This window comes from Somniosus microcephalus, chromosome 1 (assembly GCF_052327205.1).
Source record: "Somniosus microcephalus isolate GS21.2 chromosome 1, FLI_Smic_1.0, whole genome shotgun sequence".
NCBI lineage: Eukaryota > Metazoa > Chordata > Chondrichthyes > Squaliformes > Somniosidae > Somniosus > Somniosus microcephalus.
Window position 1 is genome coordinate 50,116,488 of NC_140987.1, and position 20,483 is coordinate 50,136,970.

General features: G+C 43.5%; 1 protein-coding gene across 2 annotated transcripts; it reads left to right on the plus strand.

The window, feature by feature from the left end:
• Positions 1 to 465: 465 nt before the first annotated feature.
• On the plus strand, positions 466 to 20,129 carry cdkn2aip (CDKN2A interacting protein). 2 transcript variants are annotated; one of them, XM_085979703.1, is made up of 4 exons: positions 466 to 796; positions 5,958 to 6,091; positions 10,653 to 11,604; positions 18,197 to 20,129. In XM_085979703.1, exons 1-4 carry the CDS (start codon positions 528 to 530, stop codon positions 18,222 to 18,224), a joined length of 1,383 nt encoding a protein of 460 aa, XP_085835829.1. In that variant the 5' UTR covers positions 466 to 527; the 3' UTR covers positions 18,225 to 20,129. The 2 variants fall into 2 exon arrangements, with proteins under 2 accessions (XP_085835829.1, XP_085835887.1); XM_085979761.1 differs by lacking the exon at positions 18,197 to 20,129 and having other exon boundaries at positions 468 to 796; positions 10,653 to 18,089.
• Positions 20,130 to 20,483: the final 354 nt, after the last annotated feature.

A 20,483-nucleotide genomic window follows, 5' to 3' on the forward strand; every position in this document is an offset into this window, starting at 1 on the left:
CCCGCGGCGGTGGGGGCGCTGTCTGCAGTTCCTCTCCGCCCCACGGGGGGGCGCTGCCTGCAGTTTCTCAGCGCCCCGCGGGGGTGCGCTGCCTGCAGTTCCTATCCGCCCCGCGGGAGGCGCTGCCTGCAGTTACCCCAGCCCCATGGGGGGCGCTGCCTGCATTTCCTCACCGCCCCGCAGGGGGTGCTACCTGCAGTTGCTCTCCGCCCCGCGGGGGACTCTGCCTGCAGTTCCCCTCCGTCCCACGGGGGGCGCTGCCTGCAGTGCCCCTCAGCCCCATGGGGGGCGCTGTCTGCAGTTCCTCTCCGCCCCACGGGGGGGCGCTGCCTGCAGTTCCTCTCCACCCCGCGGGGGGCGCTGCCTGCAGTTCCCCCAGCCCCATGTGGGGGCGCTGCCTGCAGTTCCTCTCCGCCCCATGGGGGGGGCGCTGCCTGCAGTTCCTCTCCGCCCCGCGAGGGGGTGGGGGCGCTGCCTGCAGTTCCTCTCCGCCCCGCGTGGGTGCGCTGCCTCTCCCTCGGTGCCGGATGTCGCGGCGGGGACGCGGTGTCATGGCGGCGGACGGGGTGGACGCGGTGTCCGAGTTCCTGCAGCAGAACCGGCGGCTGGCCGACTGGGTAGAGACGCTGAGGGGAGACTGCGAGTCGGAGAAGCACTGGAAGGCCCGCCGCGAGTTCATCCTCCGGAACATGGAGGAGGAGCAGAAGGCGGCGAGCGGCGCCCAGCCGGGGCTCGACACTGACCGGCTGCTCGCCCTCTCCATGGTCTGGGCCAACCACGTCTTCCTGGGCTGCCGGTGAGTCAGGGCCCCGGGCAGCCCAGCCGCTCTACCTCCAGCCCCGGTGCCGCTGTTACTGGGGCCTTTCATCATCAGACATTAATATGTGAAGCGCTTGTGTGACAGTCCAGAGCTCCCTGCAGCAGCCCCTCCATCCCCAGCCAGTTTGGAGGAATCACAGGAGCAGGAGTCGGCCATTCAGCCCCTCGAGCCTGCTCCGCCATTCAATGCGATCAAGGCTGATCTGAGACCTAACTCCATACACCCGCCTTTGGCCCATATCCTTCATACCTTTAGTTAACAAAGCTCAGATTTAAAATTAACAAATGATCTAGCATCAATTGCCTTTTGCAGACGAGAGTTCCAAACTTCTACCACCCTTTGTGTGTAGAAGTGTTTCCTAATTTCACTCCTGAAAGGTCGGGCTCTAATTTTTAGACGATGCCCCCCTTAATCTTAGAAACCCCCAACCAGCGGAAATAGTTTCTCTCTATCTGTTCCCCTTAATGTCTTGGAAAACTTCGGTCACATCACCCCTTAACCTTCTGAATTCTAGGGAATGCAACCCTCATTTTGCTTTTCTTTTTGAAAACTTCCCTCAGGTTGCCACTTTTTTGCCAAACTTAGCATTTAATGAGATTTGAGAATTCATTAGCGTGGGGGGAAACTTTAATAAGTGATGTTTCTACATCATTCAAGAGAGGGGAGCATTTCTATTTTAAAAGTCAGACTTCTGTGTCTGGTTGGGATAAATTCATTCAAATGTGGACTGACAGCTAGGCAGGTTGCATACCCAGTGAGAGATGTTGTGGAGTGAGTTTATAAGGTAAGCATGCAGGTGCAGCAGGCAAATGGTATGTTGGCCTTCGTAGCGAGAGGGTTTGAGTTCAGGAACAGGATGCCTTGCTGCAGTTGTACAGGGCCTTGGTGAGACCACACCTTGAGTATTGTGTGCAGTTTTGGTCGCCTTATCTGAGGAAGGATGTTCTTGCCATGGAAGGAGTGTAGCGAAGATTCATCAGACTGATACCTGGGATGGCAGGAATGACGTATGAGGAGAGATTGGGTCGATTGGGCTTATACTCGCTGGAGTTTAGAAGAATGAGGGGATCTCATTGAAACTTATAAAATTCTAACAGGACTAGATGCAGGAAGGATGTTCCCGATGGCGGGAGAGTCCAGAACCAGGGGTCACAGTCTAAAGAAAAGGGGTAAGCCATTTAGGACAGAGATGAGGAATTTCTTCACCCAGAGAGTGGTGAACCTGTGGAATTCTCTACCACAGAAGGCAGTGGAGGCCAGTTCATTAAATATATTCAAGAAGGAGTTAGATATATTTCTTAAAGCTAAAGGGATCAAGGGATATGGGGAGAAGGCAGGGACAGGGTACTGAGTTTGGATGATCAGCCATGATCTCATTGAATGGCGGAGCAGGCTCGAGGGGCCGAATGGCCTACTCCTGCTCCTATCTTCTATGTTTCTATAACAAAAGCTTGCATTTCTATAGCGTCTTTAACATAGTGAAACGTCCCAAGGCGCTTCACAGGTGCGTCATCGAACAAAAAGTTGCCACTAAGCCACATGAGGTACAGGAAACTCTTTGGTATCCGGCACCGACGGGACCGGGATGGTGCCAGTTGATAAAAAAAATTCCGGATAACGGAGAAGTATACCTGCTGAGGCTATTTTTAACAAACAAAAATTTAAAAAAAAGCAAGAAATGTGCAGTATAATTGGGTACTCCCCTACAGAATGTTGTGTTAAATGGATGGTGGAAGATGCTTGATTAAGTACAGTAATGCCAGTTGAGGGTAATCCATAACTCTTTAATTACTTAACAGTAAAACAAAACTTATAAACGACTGTATACTGTAGTTTTTGGAGTTTGAATTGCGCCGGTTATTAGAGAGTTCCTGAAATTTTTTAAGGTGCCAGTTAAACGGGAGTTTCCTGTATTGGATAGGTGACCAAAAGCTTGGTTCAAAGAGGTAGGTTTTAAGGAGCGTCTTAAAAGGCCGAGGTGTTCAGGGAGGGAGGTCCAGTGCTTGGGGCGAGGCAGCTGAAAGCACGGCCGGTAATGGGAGAGGGATCGAGAGAGGTGGTGGTGAAGCAGGTGTCGTCGGCGAACATGTGAAACCTGGCATGTTTTCGGATGATGTCACCGAGAGGCAGCATGTAGCTGAGGAATAAGAGGGCGGGCCAAGGATAGATCCTCGGGGGACTCCAGAGCAACGTTCCCGCTAAGCTGCGCGGCCGTGCGGTGGTCTGAAGGTCCTGCTCAGGCCGCTCACCGGCTTTTCAATGGCAGAAACCGTGCTTGCATGAAAATTTTGAATGGGCCACGCAGCCAGTTAAAGGGACCGAGCACCAACAAAGATTAGAGGGGACATTGCTCCAGAGGTAACGGTGCAGGAGCGGGAAGAGAAGCCATTGTAAGTGATTCTCTGACTACAAGTGATTACTATTAAACCCTGCCACAGATACAAAATAGAGATGATCAATACCAGGGTTCATAAAGTTACAAGAGTAAAGGCTGAGTGTCTTAAGCACAACCCGAACCTTTGAGATGTGATTAGAGTTTTCAACTCTGTCCCAGTATCTCATTTTTTTAATTTGTGCTGTGGGATTTGTTACTATGATTTTAGTTTCTGTATCCTACCAGCAGCAGCTGAAGTGATGAGGTGAATATCACCCAGTGATCTGTATTTGTTAAGTGGCGATGCCCACAATGTAGGATCAGTGATTAATTACATAGAAACATAGAAGATAGGAGCAGGGGTAGACCATTCGGCCCCTCGAGCCTGCTCCGCCATTCAATGAGATCATGGCTGATCATCCAAACTCAGTACCCTGTCCCTGCTTTCTCCCCATATCCCTTGATCCCTTTAGCCTCAAGAAATATATCTAACTCCTTCTTGAATATATTTAATGAACTGGCCTCCACCGCCCTCTGTGGCAGAGAATTCCACAGGTTCACCACTCTTATTGATTAACAGGAAATATGTTGATCAATGTACATCATACATGTGTAATTACATGTCTGCATTTTAGAATAGTTAGGTAATGGAGGGTTACACCAGGATTTTGATGGTGTAATTGTGGGCATTGCACAAAAGTTGCCCTGTTTAGGTCCTTCCACCATGTTTATATCCCTCTTGGCTGATAAGGAAAGTGTAAATTGGGGTGACAGCTGCTGGAAGGCATTGTCTGGAGATTAGATATGAGAATGTCTGAAGCTCCGCGCCGACCATGATCCAGTTTAGAGTGGCAAGTAGCTGTTGAAGCTCCACTCCTGCAGTGGTCAGGAGAATGGTGGCAATGCAATGCCCTCACATTTTATGGCGATGTGCTGCTCAACATGCTGGTGGGGAGCTCCTTTTGGCTGTTGTGACTGCAGTGAGGGCTCGAACCCTTGCTTGTCAGTTGTCTAATGACCAATTAGTGACTATATTTCTTGGGGGTGCAGAGCTGTAAGTAGGGTCTCTTTTAGATTGAGGTGGCTCGAAGGTGACCTGTTTGGCAATGGAAGTTTGGACCCAAATCAACCCTCTGTGATTGACATGATAATCCAATACCGTAACCAAACAAGTCAACAGAACTTCAGGGCATTGTTGATGATTGATCAGCTGTCTTAGCTCACTAATGGAACTTGAAAGGGTAGACCTGTTACTGAACCAGGATTCTTCCCACTCGGCTCCAGATAGCTCTGCAAGCCAATACTCTTAACAGTAGGGTGATCCTGGCTGGGCAAACAGTGGGATGTTTACCAGCAATCTGTGCCTAAGCTCTCTGGATACAAGGTAAGTAGGATGTGTGTTTATATCAGGAGAGAATGCAAACTCCATGTCAGGCAAACAAAAGTTGTGTGTGAAGATTTCTCAGTAACTTGGTCCAGAGATGCTTAAACGTGGTGCTATGTTTTCATGCCTGTTAGACACTCGACTAACCAATAAAAGAAAAGTTCAAGCAACAGTTTTAAGTGTGGGTATCTTTTCCAACATTTTTCCAACACTTGTAAGCAACCTGTTTGTGCATACACTTGACTCGTCAACATTGCATCAGAATTTTATCCATTCTGATGCAGTCCAGTAGGAAGTATCAGTAATTCAACTCCCAACTCCCAACAATAGAAAATGCTTCAAACTGCTGCTGTCTCTAAACTCGCCAGTAATTGTTAGTGCTGGAAGACACACAGAAATATAGAGGGAGGCAAAGAACTAGAAAGTGGTTGAGAAGCAGAGAGACCATTTTTATTTGTCACCTTGAGGGTATGTTTTTAAAAGCTCTTGTGTTTACTGTGCTTACCTTGCCCTATGGTTTATACCTAGCAGAGTGAGAGGACAGGAAGTTTGTTTTCAAGTGTCAGTTAATGCACTCAGTAATTGCACTCTCGGAGGTACATATGAGTCACCTAGACCACTCCCTCTGACTTCTCCTTTCTCCCTTGCTCCTGTTCATCACTTCCCTACAATAGCAGGGCTCAGAGTCAACACAACACATGCCACAAGCTGTGGCCAAGAAGGCTGGAATCATACTGCACCGCCCCACTAATTATATGTTCATCTGGGCGGGGTTTTATTATCTCATGGTGTATTGGAGTTTTCATTCTATTCATTATCAGTGCTATATTGGGAGTTTTCAATCTATTCATTGTCCCATGCACTATTGGAATTACGACCAAGTGAGCAAAATCCTCAAATGGACTGCTTAAAGTGGTCTGCCCCCAACTTTGCTACATGAGACTTATTTTTACGCAGTGAGTTGTTAGGATCTGGAATGCACTGCCTGAAAGGGTGGTGGAAGCAGATTCAATAGTAACTTTCAAAAAGGAATTGGATAAATACTTGAAAAAATAATGCAGGGCTATGAGGAAAGAGCAGGGGAGTGGGACTAATTGGAAAGTCCTTTCAAAGAGCTGGCACAGCCACGATGGGCCAAATGGCCTGCTTCTGTGCTGTAGGATTCTATTATTTCAAAAGATGAATGGACCAACCAGCCCAAGTCTACGTAAAGCAGATCTGAATAACCAGATTTCTATCAAGTGTGTGGAGTGGACATATCCTCTAACTTGATTCGAAGTCAAGTAATTGCTAATGTGGTTGCTCTTCACATACCTACCTGCAGGTCTTGGTGTGCACATTGTAACTGGCTGGCACTGTTTATCATTTTTGTGATTCAGATATTCAAAGGAGGTGATGGATAAAGTGTTGCAGATGGGAGAAGGCATCAAAGTTACAGATGCTCCAGTCCACACAACAAGGGACAAGTTGGTTGCCAATAAGGTGAAGAAAAGACAGCTTTCAAACAGCAATGGTTAGCAGATTAGCTGTATACTAACTAGTGTCCTTTTAAAGGTCCCCTCGGACCTTGCTTACCTGTTTCATTAAAATGAACTGCAATTTATTCAGTGCCGGATATAATAGTATTTTAAAGATAAGTACTACAGGAAACTTTTTTTTATCCGGCACGAACGGGACCGACTTGGTGCCGGTTCATCAAAAATTCCGGATAACCGAACTCTATAGTAAAAGATATGGAGCTGAGAGCTCCGTATAAAGCAACAAACCCTGTACAGGTTCAAAACAATGGCCACAAGTTCCAAGTGTCTCTGTAGCTTAGCAACAGCTGCAGCCACACCCTTGCACAGCAACAGATCGAGGAAGGCAAGTAATAAAACTTACCTGAACCTACTCCTGAATTTTGCTGGTTAACCGACATTTCCGGTTATTTAGGTGCCGGTTAATCGAAAGTTTCCTGTACTACATTTTGTGGTTAAATTCTGACAAAAATGGGTCCTTTATTCAAATTTGCAGGGCTATGGGGAAAGAACATCAGTGGCGGGGCTAATTGGATAGCTTTTTCAAAGCAGGCACGACGGGCCGAATGGCCTCTTTCTGTGCTGTGTGATTCCGCGATTCCAATTAAACATTAAGTGTCACCCACAGCTCAGCGGTAGCGCTCTCGCCTCTGAGTCAGAGATCGTGTGGTTCAAGCCCCAGTCCAGAAACTTGAACACACAATCTAGGCTGGCACGTCAGTGCAGTACTGAGGGAGTGCTGCACTGTCGGAGGTGCCGTCTTTCGGATGAGACGTTAAACCGAAGCCTCGTCTGGCCCCTCAGGTGGACGTTAAAGATCCCACGGCACTATTCGAATAAGCGCAGGGGAGTTCCCGCAGTGTCCTGGCCAACATTTATTACTCTGCCACCATCACTGAAACAGGTAATCTGACCATTTGTTTCGTTGCTGACTGTGGGACCTTGCTATGTACAAATTGGCTGCCATGTTTCTCTGACAGTGACTGCACTTTAAATGTACTTAATGGGCCGTGAAGCGCTTTGGGATGTTCTAGGGTGTAAAAGGCACTGTATAAATGCAAGTTCGTCCATTCTTTAGTGTTGTCCTAATTTAAGTTGCTGTCATTTGATTGTTTCACCCATTAGACAAGCTATTGGCATTATTTGTTCAACTCATTCAGTGGAACGGCACAGAGAGGAGCAACATGATAAATACTGTTTAGTGTCTTAACCAATCTGTTCAATGAAATATTTTAAATAATGTTAACTCAGGGCTTTACTCTAAACAAGCTCTATTCCGTTTTCTACGTTGCATTGTTCTAACTCTAAGGATGGACTATATACAAACGTACTGATGTTGAGTTCCTATTTTTATTTATATATTTTATAAGGGGATGTCAGTGGTCGGGTAGGGAATAGATTTCCATTTTTGACACCCAGTGTTGGCATCGAACATGACCAAGTCGGGTATGTTGTGGACCAACTGCTGAGCAATGCTCCCTCTGCTATGTGCAGTATCACAAGAATGATTGCTGCTCTTGTATGACCTTTTCGTTTCCCACAATAGGCATCCTTGCAGCTGCTTCTCTGTGAGATTGGCCATGTAATGAATGCTGAATTGTGGATGATTCAGTTCTATGGATCTCAACCTACTAGAAGCTGAGTTGAAACTGTCCAAGCTCATTTCATTTAGGAAGCTTACAACACCAAGGAGGAGGAAACACTTAACTCCTCTGTCTGGGCTGGATTCAAGTAGCTCTTTCAAATAAGACATAAATTGTTATCTGGTCGGTCCCCCCTAGTGCTAAGTTTGACTGTCTCTCAATTAGTGATAAATTAGTCAAATTCCTGCTAAAGAATCTCATTTACAATAAAAATAGCAAACCACACAAGGGACACATGAAGGATTACATTCCACATTCATAAACAGTAAATGTGCGTATTAGCTATATAGAAACGTAAGAATTTTGCTTAAATTGGAGTGGAATAAAATTAACTAAAATGAAAAGTTTTCACAGTGGAGAATGGGCTGATCCTGGAGCGATTCCAGTAGTGTTTCAGAACCATCAGAAAATGTAATTTTGCAGCTTAATGCCAGCCTCTGTCTTCTGACATTTCTGTCGACTGAACAGATAGACAGGCAACTTTCTCCTGAACACCAGCCACTCTTGAGCCAAATGCCAGGACATACCTGGCTTTTTCTTTTTTGTTTTCATTCTTGAGGGAAAAAGAGAGTTCTTTGCCTCACTATTAGCTGCCTTTAACAGAAGTTTTCCATTCAACCATAGTTCATTTATTACTAACTAGCAGGGGAGCCCCACGGTGCGAGGTCAATTTTGGGCTGCGCGGTCTCCTTGCCCCTGTCTGTCCCCCCTCTGGGGCCTGGTCGATGTGTGGGCCGGGAGCCTGGGACTGGATTTGGGTTGGCAGTTTCCAGGGCTTTTTTGGGCCTGGTGGATGTGTGGGCCGGAAGCCTGGGACTGGATTTGGGCTGTTGGCAGTTGGAGAAGCCTAGGCCCGTTTTGCACTGTTTTTTAACCTAAACATTTCTAGCTTTTAATACCTTCAAAGATGAAAGTTAAAGTACTTATAAAACATTTTTGGTAAATCTTTTTCAAAAAAAATAAGATACTATTTGGACAGGTTGGGTGATTGGGCAGAAACATGGCAAATGCACTATAATGTGGATAAATGTGAGATTATCCACTTTGGTGGCAAAAACAGGAAGGCAGATTATTATTTGAATGGCAATAGATTGGGAGAAGGGGAAGTGCAAAGAGACCTGGGTGTCCTTGTGCACCAGTCGCTGAAGGTAAGCATGCAGGTGCAGCAGGCGGTTAAGAAGGCAAATGGTATGTTGGCCTTCGTAGCAAGAGGGTTTGAGTACAGGAACAAGGATGTCTTGCTACAGTTGTACAGGGCCTTGGTGAGACCGCACCTTGAGTATTGTGTGCAGTTTTGGTCACCATACCTGAGGAAGGACGTTCTTGCCATGGAGGGAGTGCAGCGAAGATTCACCAGGCTGATACCTGGGATGGCAGGAATGACATATGAGGAGAGATTGTGTCGATTGGGCTTATACTCACTGGAGTTTAGAAGATTGAGAGGGGATCTCATCGAGACTTATAAAATTCTGTCAGGTCTGGACAGACTAGATGCAGGAAGGATGTTTCTGATGGCCGGGGAGTCCAGAACCAGGGGTCATAGTATAAGGATAAGGGGTAAGCCATTTAGGACTGAAATGAGGAGGAATTTCTTCACCCAGAGAGTGGTGAACCTGTGGAATTCTCTGCCACAGAGGGCGGTGGAGGCCAGTTCATTAAATATATTCAAGAAAGAGTTGGATATGTTTCTTGAGGCTGAAGGGATCAAGGCATATGGGGAAAAGGCGGGGACAGGGTACTGAGTTTGGATGATCAGCCATGATCACATTGAATGGCGGAGCAGGCTCGAAGGGCCGAATGGCCTACTCCTGCTCCTATCTTCTATGTTTCTAACCTCGATGAGCATATTTTTAGGTTGAGGCAATGGGGTTTTTAGCTTGAGGCAATGGCTGCCAGATCCCTGAGCTGAGAACGATTAGTCCCGCCCACACACACACCGATTGGTCAACCATCAGGTGACTGAACTGTAGGATTGGTCAATCGTCACGGCACAGGATTGGTCGACCTTGACGTCACTCAATGCTAATGAGTGGAATTTTGAAGGTTTTCTGTATAATGTGCGAACAATTTTTGTCCGACCAAAAAGTAAATACGCTTATGACCGTTCCGGAACCGTAAGCTTTCTTTTGACGTAACACACGTGTAGGTACGCTCTATAACTTTCGAGTGTATAGCCGGACAGACAGACAGACGGAAGGACAGACTGAAGTACCGCTTTATTATATATAGAGAGAGAGAGAGATGCAGCACATATACTACACAATATGACAAAAAACCTGACTTAACCACCCATTTGACTATTAAATCATGTAAAATGTAGCTGAGAAAATAAGGGTTTTGAACTTCAACGAATTATATTTTGAAGGCAGCTCCCATTTAATTTCAATAATAGTAATTCTGCAAATTAAATATATGTGGCTGGAGTTGCTGAAATGTTTAAAATGTCACCTATTCAGATATGGGCTACAGGTAAATCTCATGATACTGATTTTGCGGGCATGAACGTATTTAGCGTCAATAGTTTCCCGTGGTGGCCGAGTTAGTCAGTGGTTTTTATTTTTTTTGTGTTAAAAATTGCCTACCTCTCTGTTATCCAGAATTTTTCATCAACCGGCACCATCCTGGTGCCGGATACGAAAGAGTTTACTGTATCCCCCCAAAATGGCTTATTCAGCCACTGTAAATCCGTGGCCCTGATTATAAGAACGTATTCTTCTTTAAGTGACAGCTACCTTTTTCTTTTAATTGGTGAAATAACTCTTAATTGTAGTGCTCACCTGTGGAGCCCTGTATCTTGCCAGTATTTTTAAATGTTTTTGGACACTAAACATTTTTAACATGATTCCAACAGAAAGCTTCAATTTGAAGTGTATCCTGTAACATGGATTCTACACAATTATGTTTGTTTCAACAGAAACGATAAAAGAACAACCTTGTTCAAAGAAAAAGCCAGTTAAAGAAGATACATGCATGGAATTTGCTTCAACGTCTGAATGCACAGGAAATGGCAGCCCGGATGTTGGTGACGACAGAATCCCAGGCCTGGATGGCTTTCCTGTTAGTATGCCATCGGTTCCTTTGCCTGAACCCCAGGTTCACGCTCCAGTCTGTCCTGCACCATCCACCAGCTCCAATCAGAAGGAGGTCCGGCAAGTCTCAAAAGAGAGTGAAGTAAAGAAAGTTGGCACTCCGACGCAAGTTCCAGTCAGCCATCAGCAGACACTGCCACATCGTCCTGAAGCTCCAGCTCAGACCAAGCATTTCTCTTCTAATTCTGCAGAAGTTAAGCCCAATATTCAGCCAGACATTGTTGATCGCTCTGCCTCTGTAGGGAGTTCCCAAAAAGCTGCGCAACCTCCTGTCTCGCAAAGCTGCAAGACCCCCATAACGGTGGTGAGTTTAACTCCTGAAGCTGTAAAAGAGAAGCAGACCTTTTACAATAAACTCTACAAGGCTATAGCGTGGAAGCTGGTGTCAGCTGGTGGCTTCAGCAATGAGATTAACCACTTGGGCATTTTGAGTAACTGCATACAATCAATAAAGGGGACCCTTGAAAGTGTGTGTGTCCCCCTGAAAGACATTTCTGAACTGCATTTACCACAAAGCTCTGCCCGTGAAGGGATTGTGTGTGAACTAAGGTGCAAGTCTGTGTATTTGGCTACAGGATATGGTAAATGCAAAGTGAGTGCCAGAGAAATGGCCGCTAAGGAGGCTGTGAAATTGTTCTTAAAACAGAAGGTCACGGTGAAGATATGTAAAAGAAAATTCAAAGGAAGTGAAATTGAGGATTTAGTTCTTTTGACTGAGGATTCACATCGGTTAAACCTACCTCCTGCATTAATGAATCCCTTAGAACCTTGTGCAAGGTAAAAAAAAAAAAAAACTTTTAACTGTTCTTCCAATGAAGTAATTGGAAACGTGTTGTGCATCTATATGCTTAGAAAAACACAACAGAAGTCTTGTTTGTTGAATTACTTGATGATTGTAAAAGGCACATATTACTGTTGTAGTTATAGGTTATTTCAGTTTCTATTGAGAGAAAATTAAAGCTACAATGCCCTAGTTTCTAAAATTGAAAGCAATACTGGGGTCAAAAGTTATTGAGTTGTTGGTGCAAGTCTAGTATGAATAAATAAGTATTGACCTTGAAGTAACCTTCAAGTTACTGTAATAAATGTTCGTGTAGCGACTTGAATTATTTTAAAACTTATTGTATCTTTCTTTGTTGTGTTCTTTTTTAACGTATAACAAAGCCGCAATGATCTTCCATCATCATGTCAGGCTGGGGGTCTATCTTTACTAGGTTATATAAAACCTACTCAAAATATAGCATACTGCATAGAATGCTTCATATCGGGTCACGGTCAGAATCCGAGTCAGCCTGGTCACGTCTTTCACTGGGCTTATTTAAGAATTGGGCTGCCACTTCAGGTTGGGCTGAGAATGATCCCGGTTGGACGGTCCAAATTGTGTTGCAGCTCATTGCTGGTTTAAAAATAAAATCCAGCCCAAATGCCCACCTAATCTGAAATGGCAGTCTAGTTGTTAAATAAGCCCACCAAAAGAAACGATGCAACATGACCGGAATCTTCACCCCAAGGGAAGCTGTGCAGTGTGCTTTGTTCCAGATTTTGTATGGCCTGCTGAGGTGTACACAATGCCCGAACCAAAAGTGTGAATGGAAGCCTCATTCAGTGAGTCAAACTTGCCAGGCCGCTGAAAGAATGGCCTGACTCCTTCCTGTTTGTAGATAATAGGGGCTATCCTATCATTTCCAAAGTGAAATCGTTTTGGGCAGTCTCAACCCAGATTTTAGTGGAATCTGCTCCATAGCCCAACAGTGCCCACACATTTCAGTAAATTGCTAATTTAGGAATGATTGGTGTGGGAAAAACTCATACTTGGGTAGTCGAGAGTGTTCTCTTGAAGTTAAGCCATGTTGCTAGGACAGAGTAAGAGGGAGCTTTAATCTGCACCTGGTTCTCAGCTGCTCACCTCCACCTGATGAGGTAGAAGGAATGTTCACCTAATTTTTAATATCTTCATTTTCTTGTCCTTTTTAATTACATTATTAAAATTTGTGGTTCAGCTACCAATTAAAGGATCATTGCTGTGCCATCAGCAGTGCCAAAATGGTTGTGTAGTTGCTTTCAGATTTTTTTTTCCCCCTGACTAATTTTATTTTTTTACTGTTTCCATTTCCTTTTCTAATTTTCTGTTTTGGTCAGTCTCTTACCTACAAATTTAACCAAGACAAACATTCGGCTCCATTAGAATTTAAAATCAAATCCATTCAGGACCTGCAAAATGAAAGCTCTCAGACCATGGACCAGTGCAGCATATTGCTATTGTTTTCTTAGTGACAGAATCAGCAGAAACCGATCATCACGAGAACAAACCATGGGCTTTACAGAATGAGAAGATGTGGACAATCCTAGGTAGTGATGGATGTTGTATAGTAAGGAATACCTGCTATACCTCGTACTGACAGCTGAGTTTAAATGAAGGGATCGGAGAGGCAGGAGTGTCCGAGTGATGGGATGGCTGTGGAATTGAAATGGAGCCAATTCTGGAATAGTTAGTGTCTTAGTTCCTTGCAATAATAACCCAGATGATAAGTAATAGCCTTTTCAATAGCTTAGCAAAACTTGTGTAATGTGTAGTTTAAAAATAACATTCTCAATGGGAGCAGCAATCGAAATGTTTTATATTTGTTTCAGGGCTTTTCAGCTTTAATTAATACTGTGTGTGTAGACTGTATCAACAGGCTAAAGACAAACTGGGCAGTGGAGGGAAGAGGCCAAAGATGTCCACTGTTGCAATTCAGTCACACATTAAAGATTTTTGTGTTTCCGTTCCAATGGTAATGTTTTTGTCTGCTTCTTTAACTATTAAGTACTAAATCCATGTTTGTCACTAGGATTCTGGTAACTCTTAATGGGTATGTGAAATTTTCATATGTTGTCTCCTTGAATTGTGGAAAACAGTGCAATGATAGCTTTTGTCCTTTGTGACTTGAATTGACTGGAAAGAACATTTTGAATGATATACCATCAGGGTGACGTTCTGGTGGTTAGAGGAATGATACTGAGGGGTTGGGGGAGAGCAAGTGTAGGTGATGAAATGAGTGTTTCACACAAAGCATATTGGTTAAGTTTTTTTTTGTTTTCCCTGCAGTCTAGCGGTACCAGTAAACTTAACTAAACCTAATTTTTTAGACTGCATCCATACCCATGTCAAGATAGCCACAGTTAGGAACCTAAGACTGTTTGATTTCTGCATTCAAATGCGGTGTGATTTGAATTGTACAGCACGAAGGAGGCCATTCGGCCATTGTGGCTGCGCTGGCTCTTTGAAAGAGCTAGCCAATTACTCCCACTCCCCTGCTCAATCCCCATGGCCCTGCAGATTTTTCCTTTTCAAGTATATATCCAATTTCCTTTTGAAAGTTGCTATTCAATCTGCTTCCACCACCTTCCAGGCAGTTCATTCCAGATCATAACTTGCTGCATAAAAAAAACTGTCCCCTCCTACCAGTGGAAACAGTTTCTCCTTATTTACTCTATCAAAACCCCTTCAAGATTTTGAGCACCTCTATCAAATCTCCTCTCAACCTTCTCTGCTCTAAGGAGAACAGCCCCAGTTTCTCTAGTCTTCCCACGTAACTGAAGTCCCTCATCCCTGGTACCGTTCCAGTAAATCTCTGCACCTTCTTCAAGGTCTTGACATCCTTCCTAAAGTGTGATGCCCAGAATTGGACACAATACTCTAGCTGCGACCTAACCAGTGATTTATAAAGGTTTAGCATAACTATAAATAGGTAACATTCTGATTTTGAATCCTGTGCAAGGCTTGTTTGGAAATGTCATTAAGATCAGGATTCAATAATCTACAAATACAAATATTGAATTAACCCATTCCGTCATTCATTCAAGGTTAATGTAGAACCAAAATAAAGATTAATTCAAGTTAACAAATTTACTCTAGGAGCAATCAGACAATAAGCTGAAGTAATTAAGTATGCTGGGGGGATTGATTTTGGATTCAGATTATGAATGGAAGTTATGAATGCAACAAAAAATAGATTTGTATCATAGGTGTTGAGACAACCCCCGTGCATTCCCCCCCCCCCCCCCCCAGTGCTGCATAGTATTTACAGCACAGAAACAGGCCATTCGGCCCAACAGGTCCGTGCTAGTGTTGATGCTCCACCCGAGCCTCCTCCCACCCTACTTCATCAACATGTCCTGCTATTCCTTTCTCCCTCATATGCTTATCTAGCTTCCCCTTAAATGCATCCATGCTAGTCACCTCAACTACTCCTTGTGGTAGCAAGTTCCACATTCTAACCACTCTCTGGGTAAAGAAGTTTCTCCTGAATTCCCGATTGGATTTATTAGTGACGATCTTATATTTATGGCCCCTAGTTCTGGCCTTCCCCACAAGTGGCAACATCATCTCTACGTTTACCCTATCAAACCCTTTCGTAATCTTGAAGACCTCTATCAGGTCACCCCTCAATCTTCTGAAAAGAGCCCCAACCTATTCAATCTTTCCTGATGAGTATAATCTCTCAGTTGTGGTATTCTAAAGTCTTTTTTGCACCTTCTCCAATCCCTCTATATCCTCTTTATAATATGGAGACCAGAACATTTCAGTACTCCACAAGTGTGGTCTAACCAAGGTTCTATACAAGTTTAACTTGTATAACTTCTCTGCTTTTCAGTTCTATCTCTCTAGAAATGAATCCCAATGCTTTGTTTGCTTTTTTAATGACTTTATTAATCTGCAACACTACTTTTAGTGATTTGTGTATCTGTACCCGCCGATCCCTCTGCTCCTCTACCCCATTTAGACACTTATTTTCCAAGGAGTATGCGGCCTCCTTATTCTCCCTACCAAAATATACCACCTCATACTTATCTATATTGAAGTTCATGTGCCAAATACACGCCCATTTTGCAAGTTTATTAATGTCTTCCTGTACTTAGTCGCAGTCCTCCTCTGTAGCTACACCCCCCAATTTGGTGTCATCTGCAAATTTTCAAATTATACTTCTGATTCCCGAGTCCAAATCTTTTATGTAAATGATGAACAACAATGGTCCCAGCACTGATCCCTGTGGAACACCACTTCCTGCTTTTTGCCACTATGGAAAAGTACTAAGAAGAAGAGTGGTGCCCCACTTAAAATTAATTGACATTTTCTTTGTAGTGAACAATAGTTCAAAGTAACCCCAAACTCAATTGCAAACACTAATTTGCATTATTGAAACAGTCAAGCTTCACATAAAAAATAATTTTGATATCTATGTAACAGTCCATATCAATTAAAAATGCTTTTGTGAGCATAATTCTTAAAAACAGAAGTAACGACAAGTTGCAGTTGATTATTGTGGTTCATAGCCACTTCACGAAAAGTCTGGCCATGGGATTTCTGTAGCATAGGATGGACTTTAGAGGGTGTTACACTCCTATGAGAAAATGGGTTTCTCAGAAACCCTCTCTGGGAGACATTCTTGACTGTCAAACTGAACCTCAAAAGTATTATCTTGTACCTCCCTCTGGAAGCAGCTCATTCCACTGCTCCCAGCTGTGGGACTTGTCAAAATGTTTCTAAATACAAAGCCACTGCTTTGGCATGTTTGAAATTCCATGCTTGGATGAAATTCATGTTTATCTGCAGGCAACAGTTTGCAGGCATCTTTTTTGTGTTGCTGAGAAATTTAAGCAAGATTGAAGTTAAATAGATTTTAGTCCCATCACCGACCAGCTATGATTAGAGCAGTAACTTTTTTTATATGATATAAAAACAGAAAATGCTGGGAACACTCAAAAGTCAGGCAGCATCTGTGGTGAGAGAATCAGAGTTAACGTTCAGGCTGATGACCTTTCAACAGAACTGGCTCTTTATATGATGCCTGGGTTTTGGATTTTCAAATTGTCTTTGAAAATTGCTTTTGTGTGTGCTATTACAAGGGACTAGCCTTTAATTTAGCTAAACCCTTGCTGCATTGAATCCCTTTTTCTGTCCATCTCATTCAAACAGCACAGCACAAAGTTGATTAACACAAAAATAAGGCTGAACGAACTGAAAATTGAGTTCATGCTGAGCACTATGTTTTGTTGAAACTCAGCTGCAGGTTTCGGCCCATGAAGGAATGAAATGCCAGCACGGTATGTGGCTGGTGCTCAGTGCTACTCAAGTGGCGTGTGCGAAAGTGAATTAACGGTGTGCTGTGTTTAAAAAATGAGTTAGTAAATAGACTTGTAAATGCCAAATCGTTGCAGAAAAGAAAAAGTAGTTCATGGGTGATTTATGTGGCAAAGTTTCTTTAAACGCGAGTCCCAAAATTAAGTGAATTCGCTGAACAGCAAGCTTTGCATTCAGACAATGAGTCTACTAAAAATGTTCAAGTTCAAATTCTTCAATATAGGCTTGAAAATGTTATGACAATTGTTTCCTATACCCTTAATACACTGATAATGTTGCAAGTTAATACTTAGACATGTTTCTTGCATTATCTGTTCAATCGAAGTCCACTGAGTGATGGAATATGATGAGAAGGAGTAATATAATTTTGGCAATAAAATTCAAGATGCAGATTTGGGACTTTTTAATATTATGCTGTAACCAGTTAGCTGCTTATTGAAATTTAAAAAAGTATAGTGATAGCTTGGAGGTGTGCTTTATTGTATTCTAATGGCTATCGTGAACGCGAGTAAAGGTTTTGCCAGAATGGGAGACAAAGCACGAGTTTCCCAATTTCACATTAGTAGATTGTATGTCTTTTGTGTTTGGATTTAGTGGCCAGCAAGTACTAATCTCTGACATCCTGCATGTTTGAATTTGAAAGCAGTCTCATGTGCACTCTGACCACTAATGGTCCTAACCAGGTTCTGCTCCAGACATAGAGGAGCTGGAGCTAATTTAAAACGTAAAGTGAGAAAGCTCCCTGTCATTTATTTTGGTACAAAACCTTCAGGTTACTACACTGGTTATTACTGGACTTTGTACCATACTTTGGAAACTCACATTCTTACATGTCAGGATTCGTACAGGATTACCGTCTGCTTCTGGCAGTACATTTGTTAAAGTAACGCAATCTACTGATGCACCTTTACCTGCACAATATTGTATGTTCAATTTTGTGTTACGGTTGTAATCTTTTACAAATTTGTTAATGTAACAACAGTTTTCTGTACTAGGTTTTGGTGTATGCCTTTCTAAACTGCTTTATACATCTATGTAAGTTTGTTTTGGAAAATGATATATTTGTATAAAACAAACCCTTTCACGTATCCATCCCTTTTGTTTCGTACTTTTTAAATATTAAAGGTATTTCACCTTTGGTATTGTTTTGTGCCTTCTGGTGTGGCTGTGTTGAAAAATGTGTCTATATTTCTGCAATTGCCTCTATAGTTCACTCAACAACTCATTAGCTCTCCTTATGTGCAGGAGGACATATCAGAACACTTCAAATTGAGGAAGAGAAGCGGTGGACAGTGAGGAGAAGGGAAACATGGTGAAACTCGCCAGGGGAGTGAAAGCACAATTGAAAAGAAGGGTTTTGAAAGCGGGGCGCAAAGTGGCAAAACAGGGAACTAGGAATTGAGTTTCCGGAGGCAGGGTATAATGGTCACCGTGGTGGTACAGATGGAGGGGAGAATCATGAGTAACTCGGTGTCAGAGAACCAAAGGATACGTACAGGAATGTAAGGCAGGAAATCATTAGAGTGGGGTAAGCCAGTGGAGGGATTTGAAAGTGAGGATGAGGATCATGAAGTCAATTTGCTGGGGTATGTGCAGCGGGTAGAGCCTGGAAAGGACTCTAGAACTTTGCATTAAAAATACAGATGGACAGAGATTGATTTAAATAAAATGGTGTACAGTAATAAAGTATATGAGAGAATTTTTCAATATACATTATTACATACAAGAACATGTATTCTTTTGGCTGGATGACTATTAGACTAATTTTGATGGCTAAAATAACATCTTAAGCAATGAGAGCATAGAAACATAGAAGATAGGAGCAGGAGTAGGCCATTCGGCCCCTCGAGCCTGCTCCGCCATTCAATGCGATCATGGCTGATCATCCAAATTCAGTACCCTGTCCCTGCCTTCTCCCCATATCCCTTGATCACTTTAGCCTTAAGAAATATATCCAACTCCTTGAATATATTTAATGAATTGGCCTCTACTGCCTTCTGTGGTAGAGAATTCCACAGGTTCACCACTCTCTGGGTGAAGAAATTCCTCCTCATTTCTGTCCTAAATGGCTTACCCCTTATCCTTAGACTGTGACCCCTGGTTCTGGACTCCCCGACCATCGGGAACACCCTTCCTGCATCTAGTCTGTCCAGTCCTGTCAGAATTTTATAAATTTCAATGAGATCCCCTCTCATTCTTCTAAACTCCAGTGAGTATAAGTCCAATCGACCCAATCTTTCCTCATACGTCATTCCTGCCATCCCAGGTATCAGCCTGGTGAATCTTCGCTGAACTCCCTCCATGGCAAGAACGTCCTTCCTCAGATAAGGCGACCAAAACTGCACACAATACTCAAGGTGTGGTCTCACCAAGGCCCTGTACAACTGCAGCAAGACATCCTTGTTCCTGTACTCAAACCCTCTCGCTACAAAGGCCAACATACCATTTGCCTTCTTAACCGCCTGCTGCACCTGCATGCTTACCTTCAGCGACCTTCAAAACCCAAGTGGTTTACGGTCATTTCAACTGAATAATGATTAGCTGCTGTCTGCCATCTTTTCATAGGAATCAATGAAGTAAAAAGAATTTCAATCACACCTAGCAGTAGAACTGAATTTACATTAATGGAAATCGGAATAGGCTTCTCCAGTGACTCGGCAGGTAACTGTGGTGCTGAACCATGTAGACTAGGAGTGTTTCTTGGCTTGATCCTGGTCTATGCAAAGTCGGCTGGAGCAAAGGTGGGATTCTACAATTGTTGGTGCCCCTGGACTTGGGAGGAAGTTCCAATTTCTGTTGTAGAACACTGGGATAAACTTGAACAGAAAATACTGGAAGCACACAGCATGTCAAGTCAGCATTTGTCAACATTGAGCCATCTGTTCCCTCCATGGATGCTAACTGTCCTGCTGTGTGGTTGCAACATTTTTTGGTTTTACTGCAGATTTTCAGTATTTGAATTTTTTTTGCTCATTTATTCTAGGATAAGCAATTCCTGAGATTTTCTATGCTTATTAAAAACTGCTGTAAAACATACTTTATAATACTTATACACAAACACTAAACCAACTCTAACCGGTTCAATACAATACAAATAGCTAAATCAGTTATGAGACTTGTTATTTTAAGCCATGCTGTATTGTAAATGTTAAATAAACTGTCCTTGTGTTGTTCAGTATCATAGTTTTTTTTAAATTCATTCCTGGGATGTGGGTGCTGCGGGCAAGGCTAGCATTTATTGCCTATCCCTAATTGCCCTTGAGAAGGTGGTGGTGAGCTGCCACCTTGAACTGTTGCAGTCCGTGTGGTGAAGGTACTCCCACAGTGCTGTTAGGGAGGGAGTTCCAGGATTTTGACCCAGCGATGATGAAGGAACGGCGATATATTTCCAAGTCAGGATGGTGGGTAACTTGGAGGTGATGGTGTTCCCATGCGCCTGCTGCCCTTGTAATTCTAGTTGATAGAGGTCGTGGGTTTGGGAGGTGCTGCCAAAGAAGCCTTGGCGAGTTGCTGCAGTGCATCTTGTAGATGG

Bases quoted from the DNA above. Each gene is read 5' to 3' on its own strand.
- cdkn2aip (XM_085979703.1), top strand. From the start codon at position 528: ATGTCGCGGCGGGGACGCGGTGTCATGGCGGCGGACGGGGTGGACGCG. The intron at 797-5,957 runs GTGAGTCAGGGC...TTTGTGATTCAG, and splicing joins CACGTCTTCCTGGGCTGCCG to ATATTCAAAGGAGGTGATGG. The intron at 6,092-10,652 runs GTTAGCAGATTA...TTGTTTCAACAG, and splicing joins ACAGCTTTCAAACAGCAATG to AAACGATAAAAGAACAACCT.